We start from the raw sequence: 20,908 nt of genomic DNA on the forward strand, positions 1-20,908 counted from the left end.
AACAAAAACGGTGGCGCTATCTAACCTTTTTTAACCTTTGTCAGTTGCCAACTCCATTGAAAGTTATGCTGTTTTAGTCAAAGTATGTACTAATTAATTTTGACCATATAGCATGTCATTTGGTCTGGCAGCATGTCTCTTACATTTGAATCTAAGCAAATCATGTTATTAGTCTGGTTTTTAAGCAGTCATTTTATTTCAGGTGCTAATTACCATCCAAATCCCAATATGCTTCCATTCGGCATGCGCGTCGAACACGCATCGCCACTTCAAAACAACATGCAGAATAACATGCAAAATTCCATGCAAAACAATATGCAGAATACCATGCAAAACAGTATGCATAATAGCCTCCAGAACAGTATGCAAAACACCATGCAGAATAGCCTTCAAAACATGCAGAATAATCTTCAGAGCAGCATGCAGAATAGCCTTCAGAACATGCAGAATAGCCTACAGAACAGTATGCAGAATAGCTTGCAGAACAGCTTGCAGAATAACATGCACTATGTAATGCACAATCCACATGCGGGCCCCGTGCCCAACGGTTTTGAAGCTCCGCAGTCTTCGGTGAGTGTTGTTTTTATGTAATTTTATTATATACATACCCATACATACATACATGTATAGGTATGTATATTAGGGTTCCGTACCCAAAGGGTAAAAACGGGACCCTATTACTAAGACTCCGCTGTCCGTCCGTCCGTCCGTCCGTCTGTCACCAGGCTGTATCTCACAAACCGTGATAGCTAGACAGTTGAAATTTTCACAGATGATGTATTTCTGTTGCCGCTATAACAACAAATACTAAAAACAATAAAATAAAGATTTAAGTGGGGCTCCCATACAACAAACGTGATTTTTGACCGAAGTTAAGCAACGTCGGGCGGGGTCAGTACTTGGATGGGTGACCGTTTTTTTGCTTGATTTGCTCTATTTTTTGTTGATGGTCCGGAACCCTCCGTGCGCGAGTCCGACTCGCACTTGGCCGGTTTTTAGGGTTCCGTAGCCAAATGGCAAAAAACGGAACCCTTATAGATTCGTCATGTCTGTCTGTCTGTCTGTCCGTCTGTCTGTCCGTCTGTCTGTCCGTCCGTATGTCACAGCCACTTTTCTCCGAAACTATAAGAACTATACTGTTGAAACTTGGTAAGTAGATGTATTCTGTGAACCGCATTAAGATTTTGACACAAAAATAGAAAAAAAAAACAATAAATTTTTGGAGTTCCCCATACCCCATACTCAAAAATTTTTTTTTCATCAAACCCATACGTGTGGGGTATCTATGGATAGGTCTTCAAAAATGATATTGAGGTTTCTAATATCATTTTTTTCTAAACTGAATAGTTTGCGCGAGAGACACTTCCAAAGTGGTAAAATGTGTGTCCCCCCCCCCCTGTAACTTCTAAAATAAGAGAAAGAGAAAACTAAAAAAAATATATGATGTACATTACCATGTAAACTTCCACCGAAAATTGGTTTGAACGAGATCTAGTAAGTAGTTTTTTTTTTATACGTCATAAATCGCCTAAATACGGAACCCTTCATGGGCGAGTCCGACTCGCACTTGGCCGCTTTTTTTAATAATATTTTATCTGTCCATCTTGGTTCGATTAGCAGCGAGAGCGCGAAGCGATTGACTGTATTCTCTCGCGCAAACAAATGTAGGAGTGGTATCGAGAAATAAATGCGTATTTTAGTCGTTGATTGCTGACATGACAGTTCACACGCCATTCTCTCTAATCATATGTGACGTTATCTATGAAAAGGGACCTTATTGTCGATGGTGGTTACGCCATTATTAACAATGCTCCGATATAAATAAGTAAGCGCCATCGACAATAAGGTCCCTTTTCATAGATAATGCCCCATATATCGGTCGGATAGCGGCTTCAATGTACAGTCACCTGCAATAATATCGTCAGGTGACAAGCAAAAGTCACTAAGTACCTCCACAAGTTCATAGCCATAGTGAACCATGTTATTTCTAAAGGCTTCGTCACACAGGCGCGTTTTCCGGGCGGCGCGTGAGCGGGGCGCGCCGCTTTTACATATAAAACGCTCCCGCTACGCCCGGAAAACGCGCCTTTGTGACGAAGCCTTAAAATAAGGTGGATTTTTGTTTAATATTTTTTTAGTAATTAGTGAGTTTTGGTATGACCTGACGATATATGTTACTCTTCGAAGGCCACAAAAATATGTGACACGCTTTAAGGCTCTACAAATTAGATCGTGTCAGATATTTTTGCGGCCTTCGTACAGGCTGAGTACGAGTGTCCAGCGGAGCGGGAAGCGTAGCGGCAAGCGCCAACGTGCATTACGCTCGACTGTTTACTCCGTTTGTACAGTCAGCTGCATAGAAGTTTCTATGTAGAGGGTACATTTTTCTGCAGCTGACCGTACTCAAAGTCGCATAATTCATTGAGACAGCTCATGGACTAGGAATCCTCTAGACGGAGTATAGAGCAATTATTTCATGAAACCGATGCTGCCAAAAATACGGGGGTGCGGGGGACGAGGTGAGCGAGTCCCGTGCCGTGATTGGTCCGTTCAAAGACACGGACCAATCACGGCACGGGATTGACTCGAAGATGGAGTAAAACTACCGTATAAGTGGCAGAGGGGGTAGCGTTACTATGCTCAGTTTAGAGGATGTCTTGTCTGTGAGACAGCTATTCGACTTCAGGACTCTAAAACCTTTGTTTTTTAACAGAGTGAAGGGCGCTACCTGGCGGAGAATATGGACAAGTTCTTCACGGACTTCCACAAGGCGCAGCAGATGCGGCTGCTGCTCGCCCGCGCTCCCGACCACCCCCGACAGATGGCGCTCGAGCACGAACACAAGCAGAGGTACAGTTAGACCAACCTTTGTCAGTAAATAAGAACAAAAAAAACTATACTCATCGTTTTCTTTTGGGTGCTAGCACTAGTGTAAGACAAAGATAGTATGATTGTTTCTGTCTATGTTTGAAATGAGACAGTCCTTTGACAAACTATAACTGTCCTGGCCGCTGGTCAGCTAAATATCTAGTGGAAATTGAAAGTAATGGCCGCCATTTTGAACTTCTTCACCAGTGGCCTGATTACGTCAAAATCTAAAGGTTCGAAAGGATCTTAAATTTATTATGGCATATGGCTTCTTATCGAATCCAAAAATAGACTATCCCCGCAGGGCACAGATGGGAATACGTGCATTTACATCAATTATACGCCTCATGTATGGCGGAGGTCAAGTGGGGCTGGGACAAATGGGAATACTGGCTGTATTCCCAAGGACATATCTGCCCCAATGATTTTCTAAGCTATATTTATTTAACTTCGTATATTTCTCGTTATCAGGATGAACAATATCAGGATGGGCAGCGAGGCCCCGCGCGCGGCCGGCGACGGCGACGACGACCTCGACTTCGACCCCTTCAAGGAGACGCAGAAGGCCCTGGCCGAGATGATGGAGACGGAGATGATGCAGAACACAAGCGGGTGAGTTTAGTATATGGGTCGTGACCAGGGGGAACAACATACAGACGGGCAACGAGGCCCCGCGTGCGGCCGGAGACGGCGACCTCGACTTCGACCCCTTCAAGGAGACGCAGAAAGCCCTGGCCGAGATGATGGAGACGGAGATGATGCAGAACACAAGCGGGTGAGTTTAGTATAGGGGTCGTGACCAGAGGGAACAATATACAGATGGGCAACGAGGCCCCGCGTGCGGCCGGAGACGACGACCTCGACTTCGACCCCTTCAAGGAGACGCAGAGGGCCCTGGCCGAGATGATGCAGAACACAAGCGGGTGAGTTTAGTATGTGGGTCGTGAGCAGAGGGAACAACATGCAGATGGGCAGCGAGGCCCCGCGTGCGGACAGCGGACGACCTCGACTTCGACCCCTTTAAGTAGACGCAGAGGGCCCTGGCCGAGATGATGCAGAACACAAGCGGGTGAGTTTAGTATGTGGGTCGTGAGCAGAGGGAACAACATACAGATGGGCAGCGAGGCCCCGCGTGCGGCCGGCGACGGCAACCTCGACTTCGACCCCTTCAAGTAGACGCAGAAGGCCCTGGCCGAGATGATGCAGAACACAAGTGGGTGAGTTTAGTATGTGGGTCGTGAGCAGAGGGAACAACATACAGATGGGCACGAGGCCCCGCGTGCGGCCGGCGACGGCGACGACGATCTCGACTTCGACCCCTTCAAGTAGACGCAGAAGGCCCTGGCCGAGATGATGCAGAACACAAGCGGGTGAGTTTAGTATGTGGGTCGTGAGCAGAGGGAACAACATACAGATGGGCAGCGAGGCCCCGCGTGCGGACAGCGACGGCGATGTCGACTTCGACCCCTTCAAGGAGACGCAGAAGGCCCTGGCCGAGATGATGCAGAACACAAGCGGGTGAGTTTAGTATATGGGTCGTGAGCAGAGGGAACAATGCCACAGACTAGCCGAGGCGAAGACGTGGCCTACGATGGAGCGAGCCTGCCCAGAAGGTTCCTGTTCACCCTTGATTTGAAGGTTGCGGGGTTATATGAGCTCGGAAATATAGACGCCGGCAAGGAATTCCATTCCTTGGCAATGCGCATAAGGAAAGAGGAAGCAAAGCGCTTCGTGCGGATTCGTGGAATATCTACCAAGTAAGGATGGAAACCGGCCGTGCGTCTAAAAGTCCGATGGTAGAATGGGGACGGTGGAATAAGCTCGTATCAACAGTATAAATAAAGGATACGTAAATACTAAAGCACTCGGACAAATCGCAAACCTGTTACTTGTGAAAACAAAACAATCAGGATCAAAGTGGGTCAAAAAATAAATTCGCTAATTTTCGCTTCACAGAAGGAATGGAACTGTTAAATACATCAATGTCCAAATCTCTGGATATGACTTTTGTCAAAAACTTATTAGTGACTGACGCTTCGTGACTCCCGATAAGGTCGAGCGAGACCCAGAGGTTGGATGACAAGCATTGACCAATCTAATAATCTAATAATGTCAGGCGTGTCTCACTCCGCGATTTCGTCGCTTTGCTACATGTAGCTAAAAGTACATCCGTTCGGCCCCAATTTTGGGGAAAGCCATAAGCCGCGCGTGGCGCTGTCGCCACCTAGCGGCCATATCTGTGCTGATCGTAACAGACGCGTTTTGTTAGAGAGTGAGTCTTCTGTACTTAGTACTATTATTTATTCTGTGATAATGTGTTTGTTGCAGCGACAACATGGAGCTGGTCCGGCGCTCGCGCCTGCCGCCGCCCGGCTTCGCGCTGCCCGCCCACCAGCACCAGCACCAGCACCAGCACCAGCATCAGCATCAGCAACAGCACCAGCAGCCCCAGCATCCCATGCATGCAGGTATGAATGGTATGATCATTCACCTGATACTATTCTCCGGAAACTTGTATTACCGCAACCGAACAGAAGAATAGGCTACATGACTAGTTTTTTTTTATGGTATCAATCGATCGGGTTTGTTTTTAAGGTCAAATGTCTATATGGGACCCATTGCATTAAAGTAACACAAAAGTCAGAAATTGTAGTCAAAGGCCGACAGTCGCACTTCACTCGCGAAACGCCCTATACAAAACGGCCAAGGGCCGTGACGTCATCGCCCACGTTGTAGTATGGACAAAACAAGAAAATTGCGTTTCTGTCGGTGAAATATTGCGTTTATGTATATAGTTGCTATACAATATTTTATTGCATGAAATGTAAGGAATCGAATGGTACCCTTACTTTTATCGTTTTTGGAAGTTAAAAAAAACTTAAATTTTGAAACTTTCAGGTCCTGTATTTTTGTAATTTTTCAATATTTTATTTTAATATCCACATTATTGTGCTAAATTGGTCGTTTGCTATCTATTTTACTAGATTTTGTTATAAAATTCAACTAGTGTCATCATCCCTATTGAGGAGTTTCTTTTAAAAGGGTCTATCCTTATTTCTTTCTCTATGAAAGCATAGAAAAATAAGCCCTTTTGAAAAGGCACTCCTCCCTCAATCTTTTTTTTGAAGTGAAAACTTCTTAGTGGCGCTGTGCACTTTTTGTGATGGGGAAAAAATGATAAACTCGCGACAGGTCACGTGACCGTAAGTTTCGTAAGACGTAAGGCGGACAAGTGAACTGATCGAAAAACTGTTACAATGTCATTGAGTTTTCACTTCTGCCGGCACTCCCGGAGTGCAACCCGTTGTTTTTTTAATTAAAATATTGAATATAAAACATTTAAAAAATTATATGAATTAATTTCAGTGTCTCAGTAATTTAAAGCGAGGCCCAAAGCCCAGCTGTGGGAATCTAGTTTCAAGCGTTCTATAACCGTACTATAACCGCTTCATCTTTGTCCCAGGTTACAACAACACCAGCGCGGCATACTCGGACTGGACGCAGATGGACCCCGCCATCATGTCGACGTCGGTGAACTTCGGCAAGCCGCCGCCGCACGCCGCGCTCAGCAGCCAGCAGCACGAGCTGTGGGCGCGCTTCAACTCGCTCGCGGTCGCCCCGCAGACCAAGCTGCCCCCCGGCTGGGGCAAGCTCGGCTGGGGCAGCTTCGCCGCGCCGCCGCTCGGCACCATCCCCCTCCCGCCCGGCTTCTCCCCCGCCAAGCCCGCGCAGCACCCCGCCGAGTGCATCGACGCCAAGTAACGTGCGATTTTCTATATTATTCCCTTTCCGTTGGTGATGTCATAGAGAAAAAAATACATAGATTGCTCACTCCATACATCACTTTTAGTACCAAAAAGACTATTAGCATCTAGCATCGAGTAGCGGAACTATCAGTACTGCTACTTGACAATAGATGTAGCACCGACCGGAAAGTCTTATCTCAACAGCATAAGACTTTCCGGTCGGTGCTACATCTATTGTCAAGTAGCAGTACTGATAGTTCCGCTACTCGATGCTAGATGTAGACACTGAAATTAATAGTCTAACTGATATATGGAGTGAGCACTCTTGTCTTGTTATATTTCTCTATGGTGATGTGAACGATAAATCTTTGTATTAAGAGAGGATATTTTAACGAGAGAAATATGATAACGAAGGAATTTGTAAAATAAATTAACATATTTGTTTTATTTGATGACGGTTTTTCTTTCCCCGTTTTATTTTATCATATTTTTTAAGCCCGATACGTTTATTCGTTATATGCTATATATTTACTGAAATCGTATCCCTGTTATCACAGATTATATTTTCTATATTAAAATGAAATGCAGATTACTCCCTGTTCCATTTGTACCTTATTGAGCCATACTCCATGAGAATAACATTAAAACGAACGAGAATTCATTAATTCTTTTAATGATTACACCTTTCACTAGAATACACATTTTACAATTGCCGAAACTCTTACGAGCAATGAAAAAGTTTAACGGTAGAGTTAGACCAAGATAACTCTGCGACGATTTTGATAGCCCAGACTGTCAAAGGTTTTTTTCCGTCAAACTACTATTAAATAATGGCGTTTAAATAACACTTGCACAGTGTAGGTAGGCTATCAAAATCATTGCAGAGTTATCTTGGTCTAAATAGCCGTAAAATGGAAACCTGGGATGTGAATAAAAAAAAAGCTAATTAAACCTTTTTATATTACAAATGTGTTGTCATTGCTCGTAAAAGAACACAAATAATGGTCATCCACAATACACACCATAATTATAATCTTCTAAGACTCAATGTAGCCTATCATATCAGTAGGACATTGACGTGAAACTATCAGAAACTGTACCAACGGCGGCGAAAAGCGATGAACAAACTTGCAGTACCTGAATCCTGCGGGCTTAGCACGGTTCCATTTTTATCGACTATCATTACGCCCGTCACTTTCGCACTTACATACTTGTTAGAACGTGACAGGCATGGTCATAAACGATAAAAATGCGACCGTGCTACTAGGGCTGTACGTTGAGCCATTAAGGGGTCTGGTGCAAAGAGTAAAGTAAGTATATGGTCTGTCTATTTGATAACTGAACTATATATTATAGCGAACTACGCTTTGCGGTTTTTTCTTCCAAATGTTTGCTTAAATTTCAAAATTACACAAGTATTGGATACTCTTCCATCTATTGGGATCTCCTTGGGATCTGTCATCCACGGCACCAGAGTCGAATCAAGCTAACGAAGGTAACCCTGTACGCCTGTCTGTATGGCATTTGCAACGACTGTAGTTATAGCATTATTAATGCCATATTTCTATGAAATTATGAGGTTTATAATGAGACTTGCTCATTTTGTCCTGTTCCAAGTTTGTGCAAAGTTAGCTTAGACTACCATTATGCTACATTGTATCTAGAATTCTAGACGTTATGATCATAACGATAAGGTAGAGAATGAAATGTGTAATAGGTAGATAGGTACCTATCCATGACATCCTAGACCAAGGTATAGATGTACGAGTGCATAATTATTTTCCTTCGTATTTTAACGAAAACGTACAGTCTCGGTACAAAAAGTACTGAGGTTGATTGAAGTAACATGACAAATAAGAAAATTTCCGTGAAAATACGATGGAAAACAAATTATGCACTACATTTCGTCAGGTGACAAGCAAAACTCACTAATTACCACCACAAGTTCATAGCCATAGTGAACCATATTAGTACTAAAACAAGGTTGATTATAGTTTTATTTTTTTTAGTAATTAGTGAGTTTTGCTTGCCACCTGACGATTTGTACACTAGTTTACACCGGCACCGTGATTGGAGCAAATAAAAATACTTCTTATTACAACAAAAGCATTATATTAAGAAATTTTATTTTCAAGACCTGAGACAATATGATTTTTTTTTAAATTATAAATGGGCTTACTCATAGCCACAGAGTCGGCACAGACCAGGGATCGGAACCGGTTTTTTGCAAAAACATAGAAATAACCATACTTTTCGAATTATTTTATACTAGAAATGTAGCACTCAGTTGTGTTTTTATTAGGTTACGACTTCGTATTATTAGATTGCCCAATTAGAAATGAAGTAATTAGCAAAGAACGAAAAAATACCGTTTCCGTTCCCATACAAAAAATACCGGTATCCGATCCCTGGCACAGACTAGGCGTGGCGTAGGCGATTGGTTTCTTAATCTGTCAGCTCCCACGGCTCATATATGAGCCAGAACGTTTATGGTGACGTCATATCGTGGGATTCGACAGGTTAATGATAAAACTAGGGTATTCTCCCATCTATAACCTCCCTAGGGTCCCTGCCATCCCACGCCACGACACTGCCGTTATGCCACACGTAGAGACCGCTGCCCGGAGGCCGCAGTGCCAGGCCTGCGGGGACTTTAGCGGCCTCCGAGGGAGCAATGTTACCGGCCCCGTGCGTCATGTCAGATTGCACGTAGCCTGGGTGCACGCAGTTTACGGATATCCCTGGAATAAGTATTATGTCACAGAATAAGTAATAGTATTATCATACAGAACGGACACGCACCGCCCCGCCCCGATTCGGATTACCCCGCCCGCGACTGGCCGCGACATGAATGTGTGCGTAAGTCTCTCTACTGAGAGCATGTCAGGATTCCGTCAGAAACTCAATGACGCGTGTACAGACGTGCCGCGCACACATATAGACGCAAATCATTTTTGATGTATGGCGTGTCCGCCCTGTGATTATGTTCAAAATATCAGGGTATGTGTGACAGGGCAATGCGTATGGAAGCTCAGGAGTTATAGGTCCATGCGCAACGGTAACCGAATACCATCAGGCCATGATATGCTTGTGTCCATCGAGGGACATAAGAAAAATTGCATCGTCATTTTACGAAACATGAAAGACGTTTCCAGCCAATGTAGCAGCTGAATTCGATCTTTAAAAATCTGAACTCGATTTGATATTGTTTGACATTACAAAATAGGTGCAGGGCTGCCGAGGATGCGGTCATGGACTTAATGATTAACTATTTTAGGTCTAGTTTACGTTGGACTATTCATAGTGACAGTATTGAACAATCAATTACCTTGAAATCGAATGGGTTATGAATTCAAATCCGTGACTAAAAAATAACGAATATTCATAATTGTAAAACATTTTTTATTTTGGATGTTGAATGAAAATGAGCTCGACCTAGTTTTGAACCCAAGATCTCAGTAACCCACACACATACGATTTTTTTAACCTTGATGATTATTCGTAATTTCTGCTTACCTCTGTCAACTAATCTGCGATGCAGCATAAACGTGTAAGCGTTTACACCTACTTTAGACACGACGTACGGGGAGTTACCCCACCCATCAGCCTCTTCCCTTCCTTTTTTCACTGCGTCCACATATTCATTCATCAACTTTTTCAATTCGTCCAAACTTAACTCCTCCCTTTTAATTTTCCTTCTCAATTCCTCAGAAGGAATCCTGCTCAAGTGTCCTGATGAACTCGAAATGTTCACTATAACTCCGCCATTGCTAATTAGCGGTAGAATATCTTCAGTAAAATTAACCAAAGAAAAGAAATTCACGAACAAAGTCTGTTCTGCTTGATAACTCTTTGGTTCTACACAGTCTTTTAGAAAAAGTATTCCTGCGTTGTTTATAAGAAGGTCTATTTTCCCATGATTCTTTTGAATGTATTCAGTGAATTTCTTAACACTGTTATTATCGGTTACGTCCAATTGGTGGTAGGCAGGTTTAAGGCCGAGATCTTTTAACACTTTGCACGCCTCTAGCCCTCTGGTGGAGTCTCTAGAAGTCAAATACACTGTACCGTGGAATTGTTCGCATAATTCTTTAACTAAAGCAAACCCGAGGCCTTTATTTGCACCGGTCACAACTGCCACTTTGTTATTTGACATGATACCGGGTTACTAAAAAGTTGTAAGTTACCTATTTGAATATTGTTTGTGAAAACGCGAACATAACCTAACTTTTTTATCTTTACACGAAACAGTATCACTTTAGCGCTCTGAGAAGATATGTGAACTTAAAATAAAATAAAAAACAAACTGATAAAATCTTATCACAGTTTGTTAATGTAAGTACTTAACTATTTGTTTAATATTTAATTTACACAATTTAACATTATTATGTTCACCTTTTACTACTATCAAGCGGAGAAGCGATAGTAACTAGATTGTTTACTCTAATGTAAGTTTCGAATAAATCACTGAAGATATCACTATAATGGTAAGCATCATACAATACCATACTTAGTTAACAACGCCATCTAATATCTTATGTTAACTACTTCTAGCTAGGGTAGCCACGTTACCTTTCATCACTTCCGCAAGTCAAATCGGGCCCCAAAGTCGCAATTCACCTATGTACACCTACGATATAAAAATTATACGTTTATACCAATTTTACCAGCTCGGCTCTCTTTATTCTTTGATATACATTTAGTATTGACTATGAATTTGGATTACTTAGATTTGACACATTTGTGCAGTTTTATGGCTAGTATTTGCCTATGGCTAGTATAAATAGTATAAACTTTAAAAAAATATATTTTTAAACTTATTTAACCATAATCACATTAAAGGCCACTTGCACCATCCCACTAACCCAAGGTTAAGCGGTTAAACCGTTAACTCAGTGTTAAATTGTATTGGTAACCATGGTAACTCCAAGGTAAACTCTGCTAACCCAGGGTTAGTGGAATGGTGCAAGTGGCACTTATTGGTACTTATTAATTAAATCATCCTTTAGTTTTTGTCTGGACTCGCCCCCACAAATCGCTTCCATCTCCAGTTTTCTTCGCTCTCTTCTCAATAATATCATCAGAAACATGTTTCAAGTCATACGCCCATCCGATCCACGCGCAGAAATCAATGAATTTCGTTGAAAAATTCAAATAGTTATTGCCAAATTCCGATGTTCTATAATCGAAAGGAAAAACATGATGGTAGTTATGGTAGCCCTCTCCAAAAGTGAGTACGGATAACGTGACATTAGTAGTTGGTGATATGTCTTTGTCATAAGGTTTGTTGCCGAATATGTGTGCAACGCTATTGATGGAGAATACGAAATGGGAACCAATTACTATACGGGCAAGAGATAAATGATATGAGTTGATCAAGGCTTCCTGCCAGAAGATCACTGGTATGAGCGACGGTAGTATGAAGGCTAGTAAAAGGCTGAGAGCGACGTAATATCTGAAACAAAATATCAGTTGTAAGTTCCACCTCCATTCACCCACTCACCAATGTGCTTAGCGATGCATATTAGCCTACATGGTAATATACAGAAAGAAACATTACTAGAAGTAGAAGAGAAACATTGGAATGAAGAGGAACGGCAGTTCCTTAAAAACCTCTTTGTTTTTTGTGGCTCTAACGCACTTTCTCTGCTGCTCTTGCTCTGGTCTTGCTTATCTACCTATCTGTATTTTATAAGGATCGCAATATTCAACCTTTAACCTTTTGGCCGCCGGACCTAGTCCGCAAAGACGCTCACTCACACGCCAGAGTAAATTTTAAGTAAACAACTAATAAAAAGTTTAGGGATTGCAAATAGTGATATCGATATTTACAATTTATGGTAAAAATCTTCTCAATTTGGCTTTGTTCTTACCCAACTTTAATTTATTTCAAAAATGCCAAAAATTTACATATTTTTTACACACGACAATGTTAAAAATAAAGGTCTTTATCATTAAAAACAACCACTAAACAATATCGATTCATGACGTAATATCACTGCACTAGGCTGTACGAGAAGTCTTTTATACATGCCAACGGCGCGCATGGACTGGCCGCAGTGCAGACCGACAAGGACTGTTTCCGCGCGGATTAAGTAATAATAGTCTCTAGGTCAACGGCGTAAGCGCTCGTCGGTACGTAAACTTCATAAGCGTAACGTTAGAGCCGCGCATAGTGTGTCGATAATATAAATGTACCGGAACTGCATTGGGGAAAATTACACGTGGGTTGAATTGTCAATGAGTGAAGAACAAGAATATTTATTCAGTCATTTATTAATGTAATAGTTTGAAAAACAATTTAATAGTAGCATACGTAGCTTTACTTTATATCCTAACTCCTTATCAACTAACAATTCGGAGTTTTTTTACTTTCCATCCTAACTTCTTATCAAAAAATAATCAGCTGTCCTTTTTCGGTTTGGTTCCTGTGTTTTTCGGTTCGAGTGAACAAAGAAAATTTTAAGGGTTATAAACCGTCACATAATACACGCTCGGCGCGCGGCGCGTCCTTTGTTCCTAGTTCCTACGTGTGATTTAAAACAGTGTGGTATTTTTATACACTTGAACACGTGTGCGTGACTAAAAATATGCATGTGAAAATTGTAATCATCTTTAATTTAAAATGACTCACTGCAGGGGTATCACTCCCCACTACACTATCATGTCAAAATTAATCATTTGTTCTGCAATTAGACCACAAGGACAGATTTACTTGTCTGACTCTACTATCTACAGCTGAAGAAGCTCCCTGAACTTCAGCTATAGTTATGCCTGTCTCTCTCTCGTTTTACGTAATCTAGTTACTAGTTACCACCAATTGGCATTTAACAAGTGTTCAAATGCTTAAATAAAACGAGATTTGCGATTTGATATTTATTTTGAATATTCTCATATCGAGTTAACATTCCCATCCCTAGCTGTCTTGTATACAAGACAACGGCGACGAGGAACATGAAAAACGTTGAAAACTGGAGCAAATTTTTTGATAGCCTTATTATAAAAGAATGGATTTACATATAATAGCTGCTTTAAATGCATTTTTTAAACAAAGACCTAAAACATTAAAAAGAGTGTAAAAAAATTACAATTGATATTTTTTTCACATTTACCGAGCGGTTGAATTTGTGTCTTGTATACAAGACAGCGGCGCCAGTGTACCGTTCTATCGTTGTCTTGTATACATGCCAACGGCGCTCAAAGGGTTAAATTTCAGCACCCTCCGAAACATTCTCTTTGGTTAGGTCACAGACAATCCAACCTCTAGACATAGCATAATCGCGCTACCCCCTCTGCCATACATACGGTAGCGTTACTCCATCTTCGAGTCAATCCCGTGCCGTGATTGGTCCGTGTCTTTGAACGGACCAATCACGGCACGGGATTCGCACACCTCGTCCCCCCGCACCCCCGTATTTTTGGCAGCATCGGTTTCATGAAAGAATTGGCCTAAGCTCAGTCTAGAGGTTGGATTGTCAGTGGGTTAGGTACACTCACGTCACGTGTAACGTGAAACATGTTGCCAATAATTTAGCGACATAATAATCACGTGAGTACACTCACCGATGTGATCTATATATTTTGTTTAACAACCTGTTTATCAATATTGAATATGTCCTCGCTTGTCCATGCATTACCTAAGGAAATAACGAGACTTGGGACATTTAAGTAGTTTCTAACATACTCAACATAGGAACATACGTTTTGAACTTACTTCTTTTGAAAGCTCAACACAGGATTCTCATATAAATCCGATAAGTCTATAGTTTTTCCTTTCTCAATAAGTTCTGGATGCTTTTTCACCAGTAACCAGCCGATGTGGGAGTAAAAGAATCCCCTTTTGGAGTTGTATGGATCGGCATCCGTGTCTGTGTACTTGTGGTGTAATCTGTTCAAATGACATAAAGGCACTGTTCAAGGTATATACGCAGATGCTATGAATGTTAAAGGGCCCACTGATTAATAGTCCGCCGGACTATATCAGCCTGTCAGTTTAACGCAAAAGGTGACATTTCCGAACAACTGACAGGCCGATATCGTCCGGCGGACTGTTAATCAGTGGGCCCCTTAAAAAGAAACAGGTTACGAACTCGCGACTTGTTGCGTCGCAGAGTGGCGCGCGCGGCGCACAGTAGATGCCCTAGGCGTCAACACTGATAGTGTTATGTGTATACACATATATTTCGATACCTACCGCTACCGCAGACCTACCGTAGTGCACATTGCACCATCGTACTGATTACGGGGAAATTTTTGTTCTATTATTTAGACCAAATTACACAAACGAAAAGTCTTAAATTACAACACATTTTCTCCGTAATTAGCATAAGTGCATGTGAACTATCGTTTCTAAAGCTAGAAAATCTCTCTAAAGCGGTAGAACGCGGTGTCAGAGTTCGAATTTCGCCTACGAGGGTCAATTTTCGACCAAATAAAGCCCTTTCGGGACTATTTCTTTTCTGTAGGGACACAGCTATAAAAATAGAACTGAATGGAAGCGGATGAGCACAGTATCAAGATAATAAATCACTCAAACCGGGTAACGTCAGCAAATAAACAAATGATTAGAAGAGTTAGTCAGAAAATTACTAATTGAGAAAACTGTATTACCTGTGGTCTCTAGCCCAGTTGATGACAGTAGACTGGCAGCCGAAAGTGTGGAACAGCATGAGCAAGACCTGCAGCGGGTAATTCGCTTTGTAAGCGCGGTGGCAGAACAGGCGGTGAGTGCCGGCACCAATGCCCCAACACGTTGCCACGTATAATAGGAAGTCTGGCAAAAAATTAAGATTAAACAATTTCAATTGTGATTTTTGAAGAGTAGCAGTCTTAGGTACCATCGCGCTCCGCGATTGTTGAGAATCAACATTCTCAAACCTCAACAGGCATTTAAGGTCCTAGCTAAACTGGTTGCTAAACCCTAAAAGGCATAACAATCGCGGAGCGTGACTGTACATATAGAAATTCGATTTAAGACAGCATTATAATGAGCAAACTAGCAGACTCTTACCGACTTCTTTACGCAATTTGAATACAAATATTGCAGAAACTTTTTATAGCGTGTAATATTGTATCATTTTGTTTGAAGCTTAATAGATACAATCCGTACAACACCCCAACGTGCTAGTACCACGGGGTACCTCTTAGTAGAGAGAGTGTAGTCACTAGTACACCTTATAAAACAAAGTCCCCCGCCGCGTCTGTCGGTTTGTGTGTTTGTATCAGAGACAAGGGAAAAGCATAGACTGGTCGCGATAAAGTCAAAAACTACTGAACGGATTTTCATGCGGTTTTCACCTATCGATAGAGTGATTCTTGAGGAAGGTTTGTGTATAATTTTATTAATTAACTCATGCGTAGCCGGAGCGAGTCGCTAGTAATTAGTATTATAATTATAATACTTACTGAGTAATAATGTAGCCCACTTCACAGAATTGAAACACAATAAGTACAGTCCGTACATCGCTCCGATATGCCAGTATGTCATAATGAGGACCATGGGGTACACTATAAAGTACTCCCGCGGCTTTGTCTGAACCTCTTCCATCTTCGTGAGTTTTTCATTATATATTTCAGTCTCTTTAACATTTGGAGCCATTACTGTGAAATAAATAAATAATATAAAAGCAAAAACAATTGGTCAGACGAGTATACATTTTTACATGATTGAATATACGGTGCACTTCAAACGCGTAATAAAAATTTAGCCTAGATGAGGTAACATTTTAATCTATTTTATCTCTTATTTAAGCTCAGGTAATTGTGTTGCTATCGCTCGATGCAAAATGATAAAAATGCCGATTAATGGAATTTTACATGAGTAGTTGCAACGCATGGTGGTCTGAAAAGTGAAAATCGCCTTTCATAGAAATAGTCAATTCAATAGAAACTCAATTTTTAAAGTGCTATTTTTTTATTGAAAGATATTTATTTAAGCCATTTAAGGTAGTCACTCTCGCACTAGCAAAATGTGAGACGCAAATACACATTGGACCAAGAAATTGGACAGGAGTTAATTTGATCGGGAAAATAATTTATTATAGGTATCTTAGGTACCTATTATTTAATAAAAAAAAAATTGTATGGAGCGTATGAGAATAACGGGATTTTCTCTGGAATTAAAAGGTAAACCCTTGAAATAGTGAGTTGAAATATTAGTTAACTGTTTTTATTTACATATATTTTTTTAAGTGCATCCAGTTTAAAAATTCTTGTGAGTGTGCCAAAAACCACTAATAATTGGTTTTATTAAGCACCTGCAAGGATATTAGGGTTTACCTTTACATTCCAGAGAAAATTGCATTCCCCTACTAAATAAATATTACCTGATAAGTGTGAATTGTGCCAGATTTGCACAAACAATGACAAGAAACTTTTGGAGCAGAATATATGTATTTAGGTATATGTTGTATCGTAGGTAAGATAAAACTTCTTTAACTGTTATGATTTTATGACAGCATTTTGATTATGAAAAAAACCGGCCAAGAGCACTGCATGTCTGGCCATGCTCAGTGAAGGGCTCCGTATATATAATAGGGTCTGTGCGTAAAGGGGAACAGTCGTGGATTAAAAGGGAACTAAAACATTAACTGACTCTTCTTGCCTGTGTAAATGCTGTCCAATATCTCGGATAAAATATTTACTTCATAGATATCTTAAACCTAAATATTAGCATTATTAATTTATTATATAGTAGGTACTTAGGTTCTTAGGTATTTGTATTGTACCTAAATAAATGATAATAAAAAGAACATTCACCTTGAGATACTGGATTATTAGCAAAGTAATAATAGTGCATCGGATAAGGGTGACACGTGTTGGCAAAATTAAAATAAAGTAGGTTATACCTACCTATACAGTCTACTTAAAGGGGCCCACTGATTACCAGTCCGCCGGACAGTATCGGCCTGTCAGTTAGAACAAAATTTTGACAGTTCCAACAACAACTGACAGGCCGATACCGTCCGGCGGACTGTTAATCAGTGGGCCCCTTCACCTTTTGCGTTTAACTGACAGGCCGATATCGTCCGGCGACTGTTAATCAGTGGGTCCCTTAATTAACAGTGATTTTGGCGTAATATTCAATAGAGGTTATAAAGATGATAATTTACTATAAGTTTTTTTTCACCACACCATCACGTAAAGGTTCTTCTTCTTATTATAAAACTGATAAAAAAGTGGACTGCGGTATGGAATAACGAACTAAGCGACAAAATCTAGAAAAAAGTTATTAATGTAGGCCGAATCTGGGTATGAATATCTATGGGCTCGACTATTTCTGTGATCAAAAATTAAGCGACACATCAGAATATGTTAAGCCCTATGCACGAACTCGAATTAAAAACGAATTAAGTAAGGCTGGCGTCCACTAGACTCGCCGAGGCGAATCGAATCGAATCGCAATAATTCGCGTCCTATATTTCTATGCAACTGCGTCCATTGAATCGGCGCGCCGCGGCTCTTCGTCAATGGATGCAGTTGCATATCGATTCGCCTCGGCGAGTCTAGTGGACGCCAGCCTCTAAACTCCTAAAATCTGTCGTTAATTCTTTTAGTTTCAAAGTTTCAATGATTATAATATAAGTAAACATAATATCGACTTAACCGCCTCCACATGTGTCGTTTAATTGGTTATAACATTATCTCAAATCGCACTACAATGGATACCAGCAGCAATCATATTATCTGTACGGCATACGACCGCTTTTATGTATGACCAGGGCCGGATTTAGGGTAGAGCGAGTGGAGCGGCCGCTCTAGGCGCCGGATGGCAAGGGGGGCGCCAAAATGGCAAATGAAAAAAAAAGTTTTAAAAGACGCGAGTGTGGCGAGGGGGGAGGGGGGGGGGTGTAAAATACGCTTGAAAACATCAACGAAGGGCGCCAAAACCAGATTTCGCTCTACCCTGATCAAGGGCTGCACTATGTTTTTTTCAGTGGTCATTGAAGGGAAATAGGGTAAAGGCACCAGTAGTCAGCCTTATAACGACTTTTTTAAGTTTTAACGTTCGGCATTTCTACAGGATTAGTCGGATAATTAAACAAATGACATGGTTATATCAATTGTTTATCATAGTTTTAAAACAAAATATTTAAAAAAATAACAATCCTCTTTATAGTATCTCTAATTAAGTTTAAACAAAAAGTGGCACTTTTCTCCAGTAGTCAGCCTCCAAAATCCAGTGAGCAGCCTCTGTGTACCCAGTACTCAGCCTATATAAACTATTCATAATAATTATATCAAAATCACTAATATTTATATCAAAATCAACGATATTATAATATTTATTTTTTCTTTATAATTTTTGTTATCGTTATTATAGTTAGTTGTAGTTTTTAATTTTAGTTTATAATTTTTTGCATATATCAAAATCAACGATTTTATAAAATCTATTTTTTATTTATAATTTTAGTTATTGTTATTGTAGTTAGTTGTAGTTATTAATTTTAGTTTATATTTTTTTTGCATATATGTATTACTTACCTACTTGTTTACGTATTTAATAAAAAAAAAACTTATATATATATATATATATATACAATTCTTATGACACGAAATTTGTTGACCATAGGTAATTAATTAACTAACACTATTCTTGCAAATTAAAAATCGCAATATTTATTTTCTAATAATTAATCCGTCAAAAATTAACGAGGTAAATCAGGTAATATATAATTATGTTCCTAGTAGGTATTCGGTAAAAAATAATTAATCGAGTCTATGCAGATCTAATTATCATTATTAAACAAAGTCATATACCGACCAGGAAAAAGCAAAATGATAGTTATGTATAGTTAACGTCAAAAATATGTATACACTTTTGAACCTTATTTCAATGAGATAGGGTTTAAAAATGGGGACATATTTTTGGCGGCGACGTACCAAGCAAGGTCAATGGCTGAGTACTGGATCCGCGAAACCCAGTGCTCGGCCGCATTAAAACGTTATTTCAAATGCGGCTGACTACTGGGTTTTACTTTAAATTGGCTAGGGCATGTCTAACTAAATTTGAAAATGTAAATTTAACGGTCCTAACGGTCACATTGGCTCGAAAATAATAAAATAAACGAATAACCCAAAGGTCAGCCGTGGGGGGCTGGGCACTGGATTCTTTGAAAAAAAGTGTTATCCAGTGGCCAGCCCCCTCAATTTATAAGTGAAATATTGATATTTTCATTCAAATATAATGCAATTTAATAGATAAACTAATAAATAAACCAATAATTAACAAAAACAATAACTTTTAACATTAAAACATAGTTTTTCTTGCCTGTTAAGAGAACACCACGTGCAGTAAAAAATATGGCGGACATGATACTATTGCACTCTTCGACAAACAGCACCTGTATGAACGAGTATATTTCTTCCGCCCGTTCCCTCACCGCACTTGTCGTGTGACGTATTAACCAATAAGGAATCAAAGCTCCTATTTGAGTACTCGCGATTTGTTTAAACGAATATACCAGATATTTATGACCAATAAACGACTCAAAAGGCTGACCACTGGTCCCTGGCTGGCCACTGGTGCCGTTACCCTACGAATCTATAGACGATAACGGGAAGCTGTCGTTGACGTTCGGATTCAGACTGCAAAAGCAATACTGCAAATATTTAAAAAACCGGCCATCAACAAAAAATAGAGCAAAACAATTGTCTTTGTTGTATGGGAGCCCCCTTAATATTTATTTTATTTTATTTTTAGTATTTGTTGTTATAGCGGCAACAGAGATACATCATTTGTGAAAATTTCAACTGTTTAGCTATCGCGGTTCATGAGAGCCTGGTGCGCTCCTGGTGACAGACGGACGGACGGACGGACAGCGAAGTCTTAGTAATAGGGTCCCGTTTTTTACCCTTTGAGTACGGAACCCTAAAAAAACACCCTGACAAAGCTGGTTTCCCAGAGTAGAGTTAGTATAGTTACCTACCTACTAAGTGTAAGGCCTGAGTGGACGCTCGAGTTGGGCGTGCAGCGGGGCGAGGCGTGCGGCGTGCATGTTAAACAAATGCAAGCGTATCTATAGGAGCGGCCTTAGTACACGCTGCTCAAATTACTTGTGAGCCCGACGCCACGCTGCACGCCCCGCCGAACGCTCCGCTTCGAGCGTCCACTCAGGCCTTACACTTAAGTATTTTTTCATGCGTTCATGTTCTATTCACTACTTTATTCATTATTAAAAAAAAAATCAAAACCAGCAACATGAAATTAGAATTAAAGATAAATAAATCATGATTATGATAACAACAGTGTCTTTGTGATTGTGGGAACGCTACCTAATATACAGTTAAATATA

General features: G+C 40.5%; 3 protein-coding genes across 3 annotated transcripts in view; 1 reads left to right on the forward strand and 2 right to left on the reverse strand.

The window, feature by feature from the left end:
• LOC134658325 (uncharacterized protein DDB_G0283357) overlaps positions 1 to 7,275 on the forward strand; it is a 30,592-nt gene extending 23,317 nt beyond the window's left edge. Inside the window, exons 13-18 of the mRNA XM_063513956.1 lie at positions 203 to 570; positions 2,714 to 2,850; positions 3,340 to 3,480; positions 5,197 to 5,345; positions 6,332 to 6,661; positions 6,961 to 7,275. Coding sequence (XP_063370026.1) covers positions 203 to 570; positions 2,714 to 2,850; positions 3,340 to 3,480; positions 5,197 to 5,345; positions 6,332 to 6,630 — 1,094 coding nt within the window. The 3' untranslated portion in view covers positions 6,631 to 6,661; positions 6,961 to 7,275. The remainder of the gene's footprint in view (positions 1 to 202; positions 571 to 2,713; positions 2,851 to 3,339; positions 3,481 to 5,196; positions 5,346 to 6,331; positions 6,662 to 6,960) is intronic.
• A 1,871-nt stretch (positions 7,276 to 9,146) lies between these two features.
• Positions 9,147 to 10,783, reverse strand: LOC134658548 (carbonyl reductase [NADPH] 1-like). The gene is made up of 2 exons (XM_063514232.1): positions 10,131 to 10,783; positions 9,147 to 9,355 (listed from the first exon to the last, which is right to left on the reverse strand). Exons 1-2 carry the CDS (start codon positions 10,768 to 10,770, stop codon positions 9,147 to 9,149), a joined length of 849 nt encoding a protein of 282 aa, XP_063370302.1. The 5' UTR covers positions 10,771 to 10,783.
• An 824-nt stretch (positions 10,784 to 11,607) lies between these two features.
• LOC134658360 (acyl-CoA Delta(11) desaturase-like) lies at positions 11,608 to 16,163 on the reverse strand. Its single transcript, XM_063513988.1, has 4 exons — positions 16,020 to 16,163; positions 15,225 to 15,387; positions 14,329 to 14,502; positions 11,608 to 12,069 (listed from the first exon to the last, which is right to left on the reverse strand). The coding sequence occupies exons 1-4, from the start codon at positions 16,159 to 16,161 to the stop codon at positions 11,613 to 11,615; spliced, it is 936 nt and encodes a 311-aa protein (XP_063370058.1). The 5' UTR covers positions 16,162 to 16,163; the 3' UTR covers positions 11,608 to 11,612.
• Positions 16,164 to 20,908: the final 4,745 nt, after the last annotated feature.

Source organism: Cydia amplana, chromosome 22, assembly GCF_948474715.1.
Source record: "Cydia amplana chromosome 22, ilCydAmpl1.1, whole genome shotgun sequence".
NCBI classification, from domain to species: domain Eukaryota; kingdom Metazoa; phylum Arthropoda; class Insecta; order Lepidoptera; family Tortricidae; genus Cydia; species Cydia amplana.

Coding starts and splice junctions, on each gene's coding strand:
- LOC134658548 (XM_063514232.1), bottom strand. CDS start 10,770: ATGTCAAATAACAAAGTGGCAGTTGTGACCGGTGCAAATAAAGGCCTC. Junction 9,356..10,130: donor TCGCAGATTAGTTGACAGAG/GTAAGCAGAAAT, acceptor TACTTATTCCAG/GGATATCCGTAAACTGCGTG.
- LOC134658360 (XM_063513988.1), bottom strand. CDS start 16,161: ATGGAAGAGGTTCAGACAAAGCCGCGGGAGTACTTTATAGTGTACCCC. Junction 15,388..16,019: donor GTGGGCTACATTATTACTCA/GTAAGTATTATA, acceptor ATTTTTTGCCAG/ACTTCCTATTATACGTGGCA. Junction 12,070..14,328: donor GTGTTGAGCTTTCAAAAGAA/GTAAGTTCAAAA, acceptor ATTTTGTTTCAG/ATATTACGTCGCTCTCAGCC.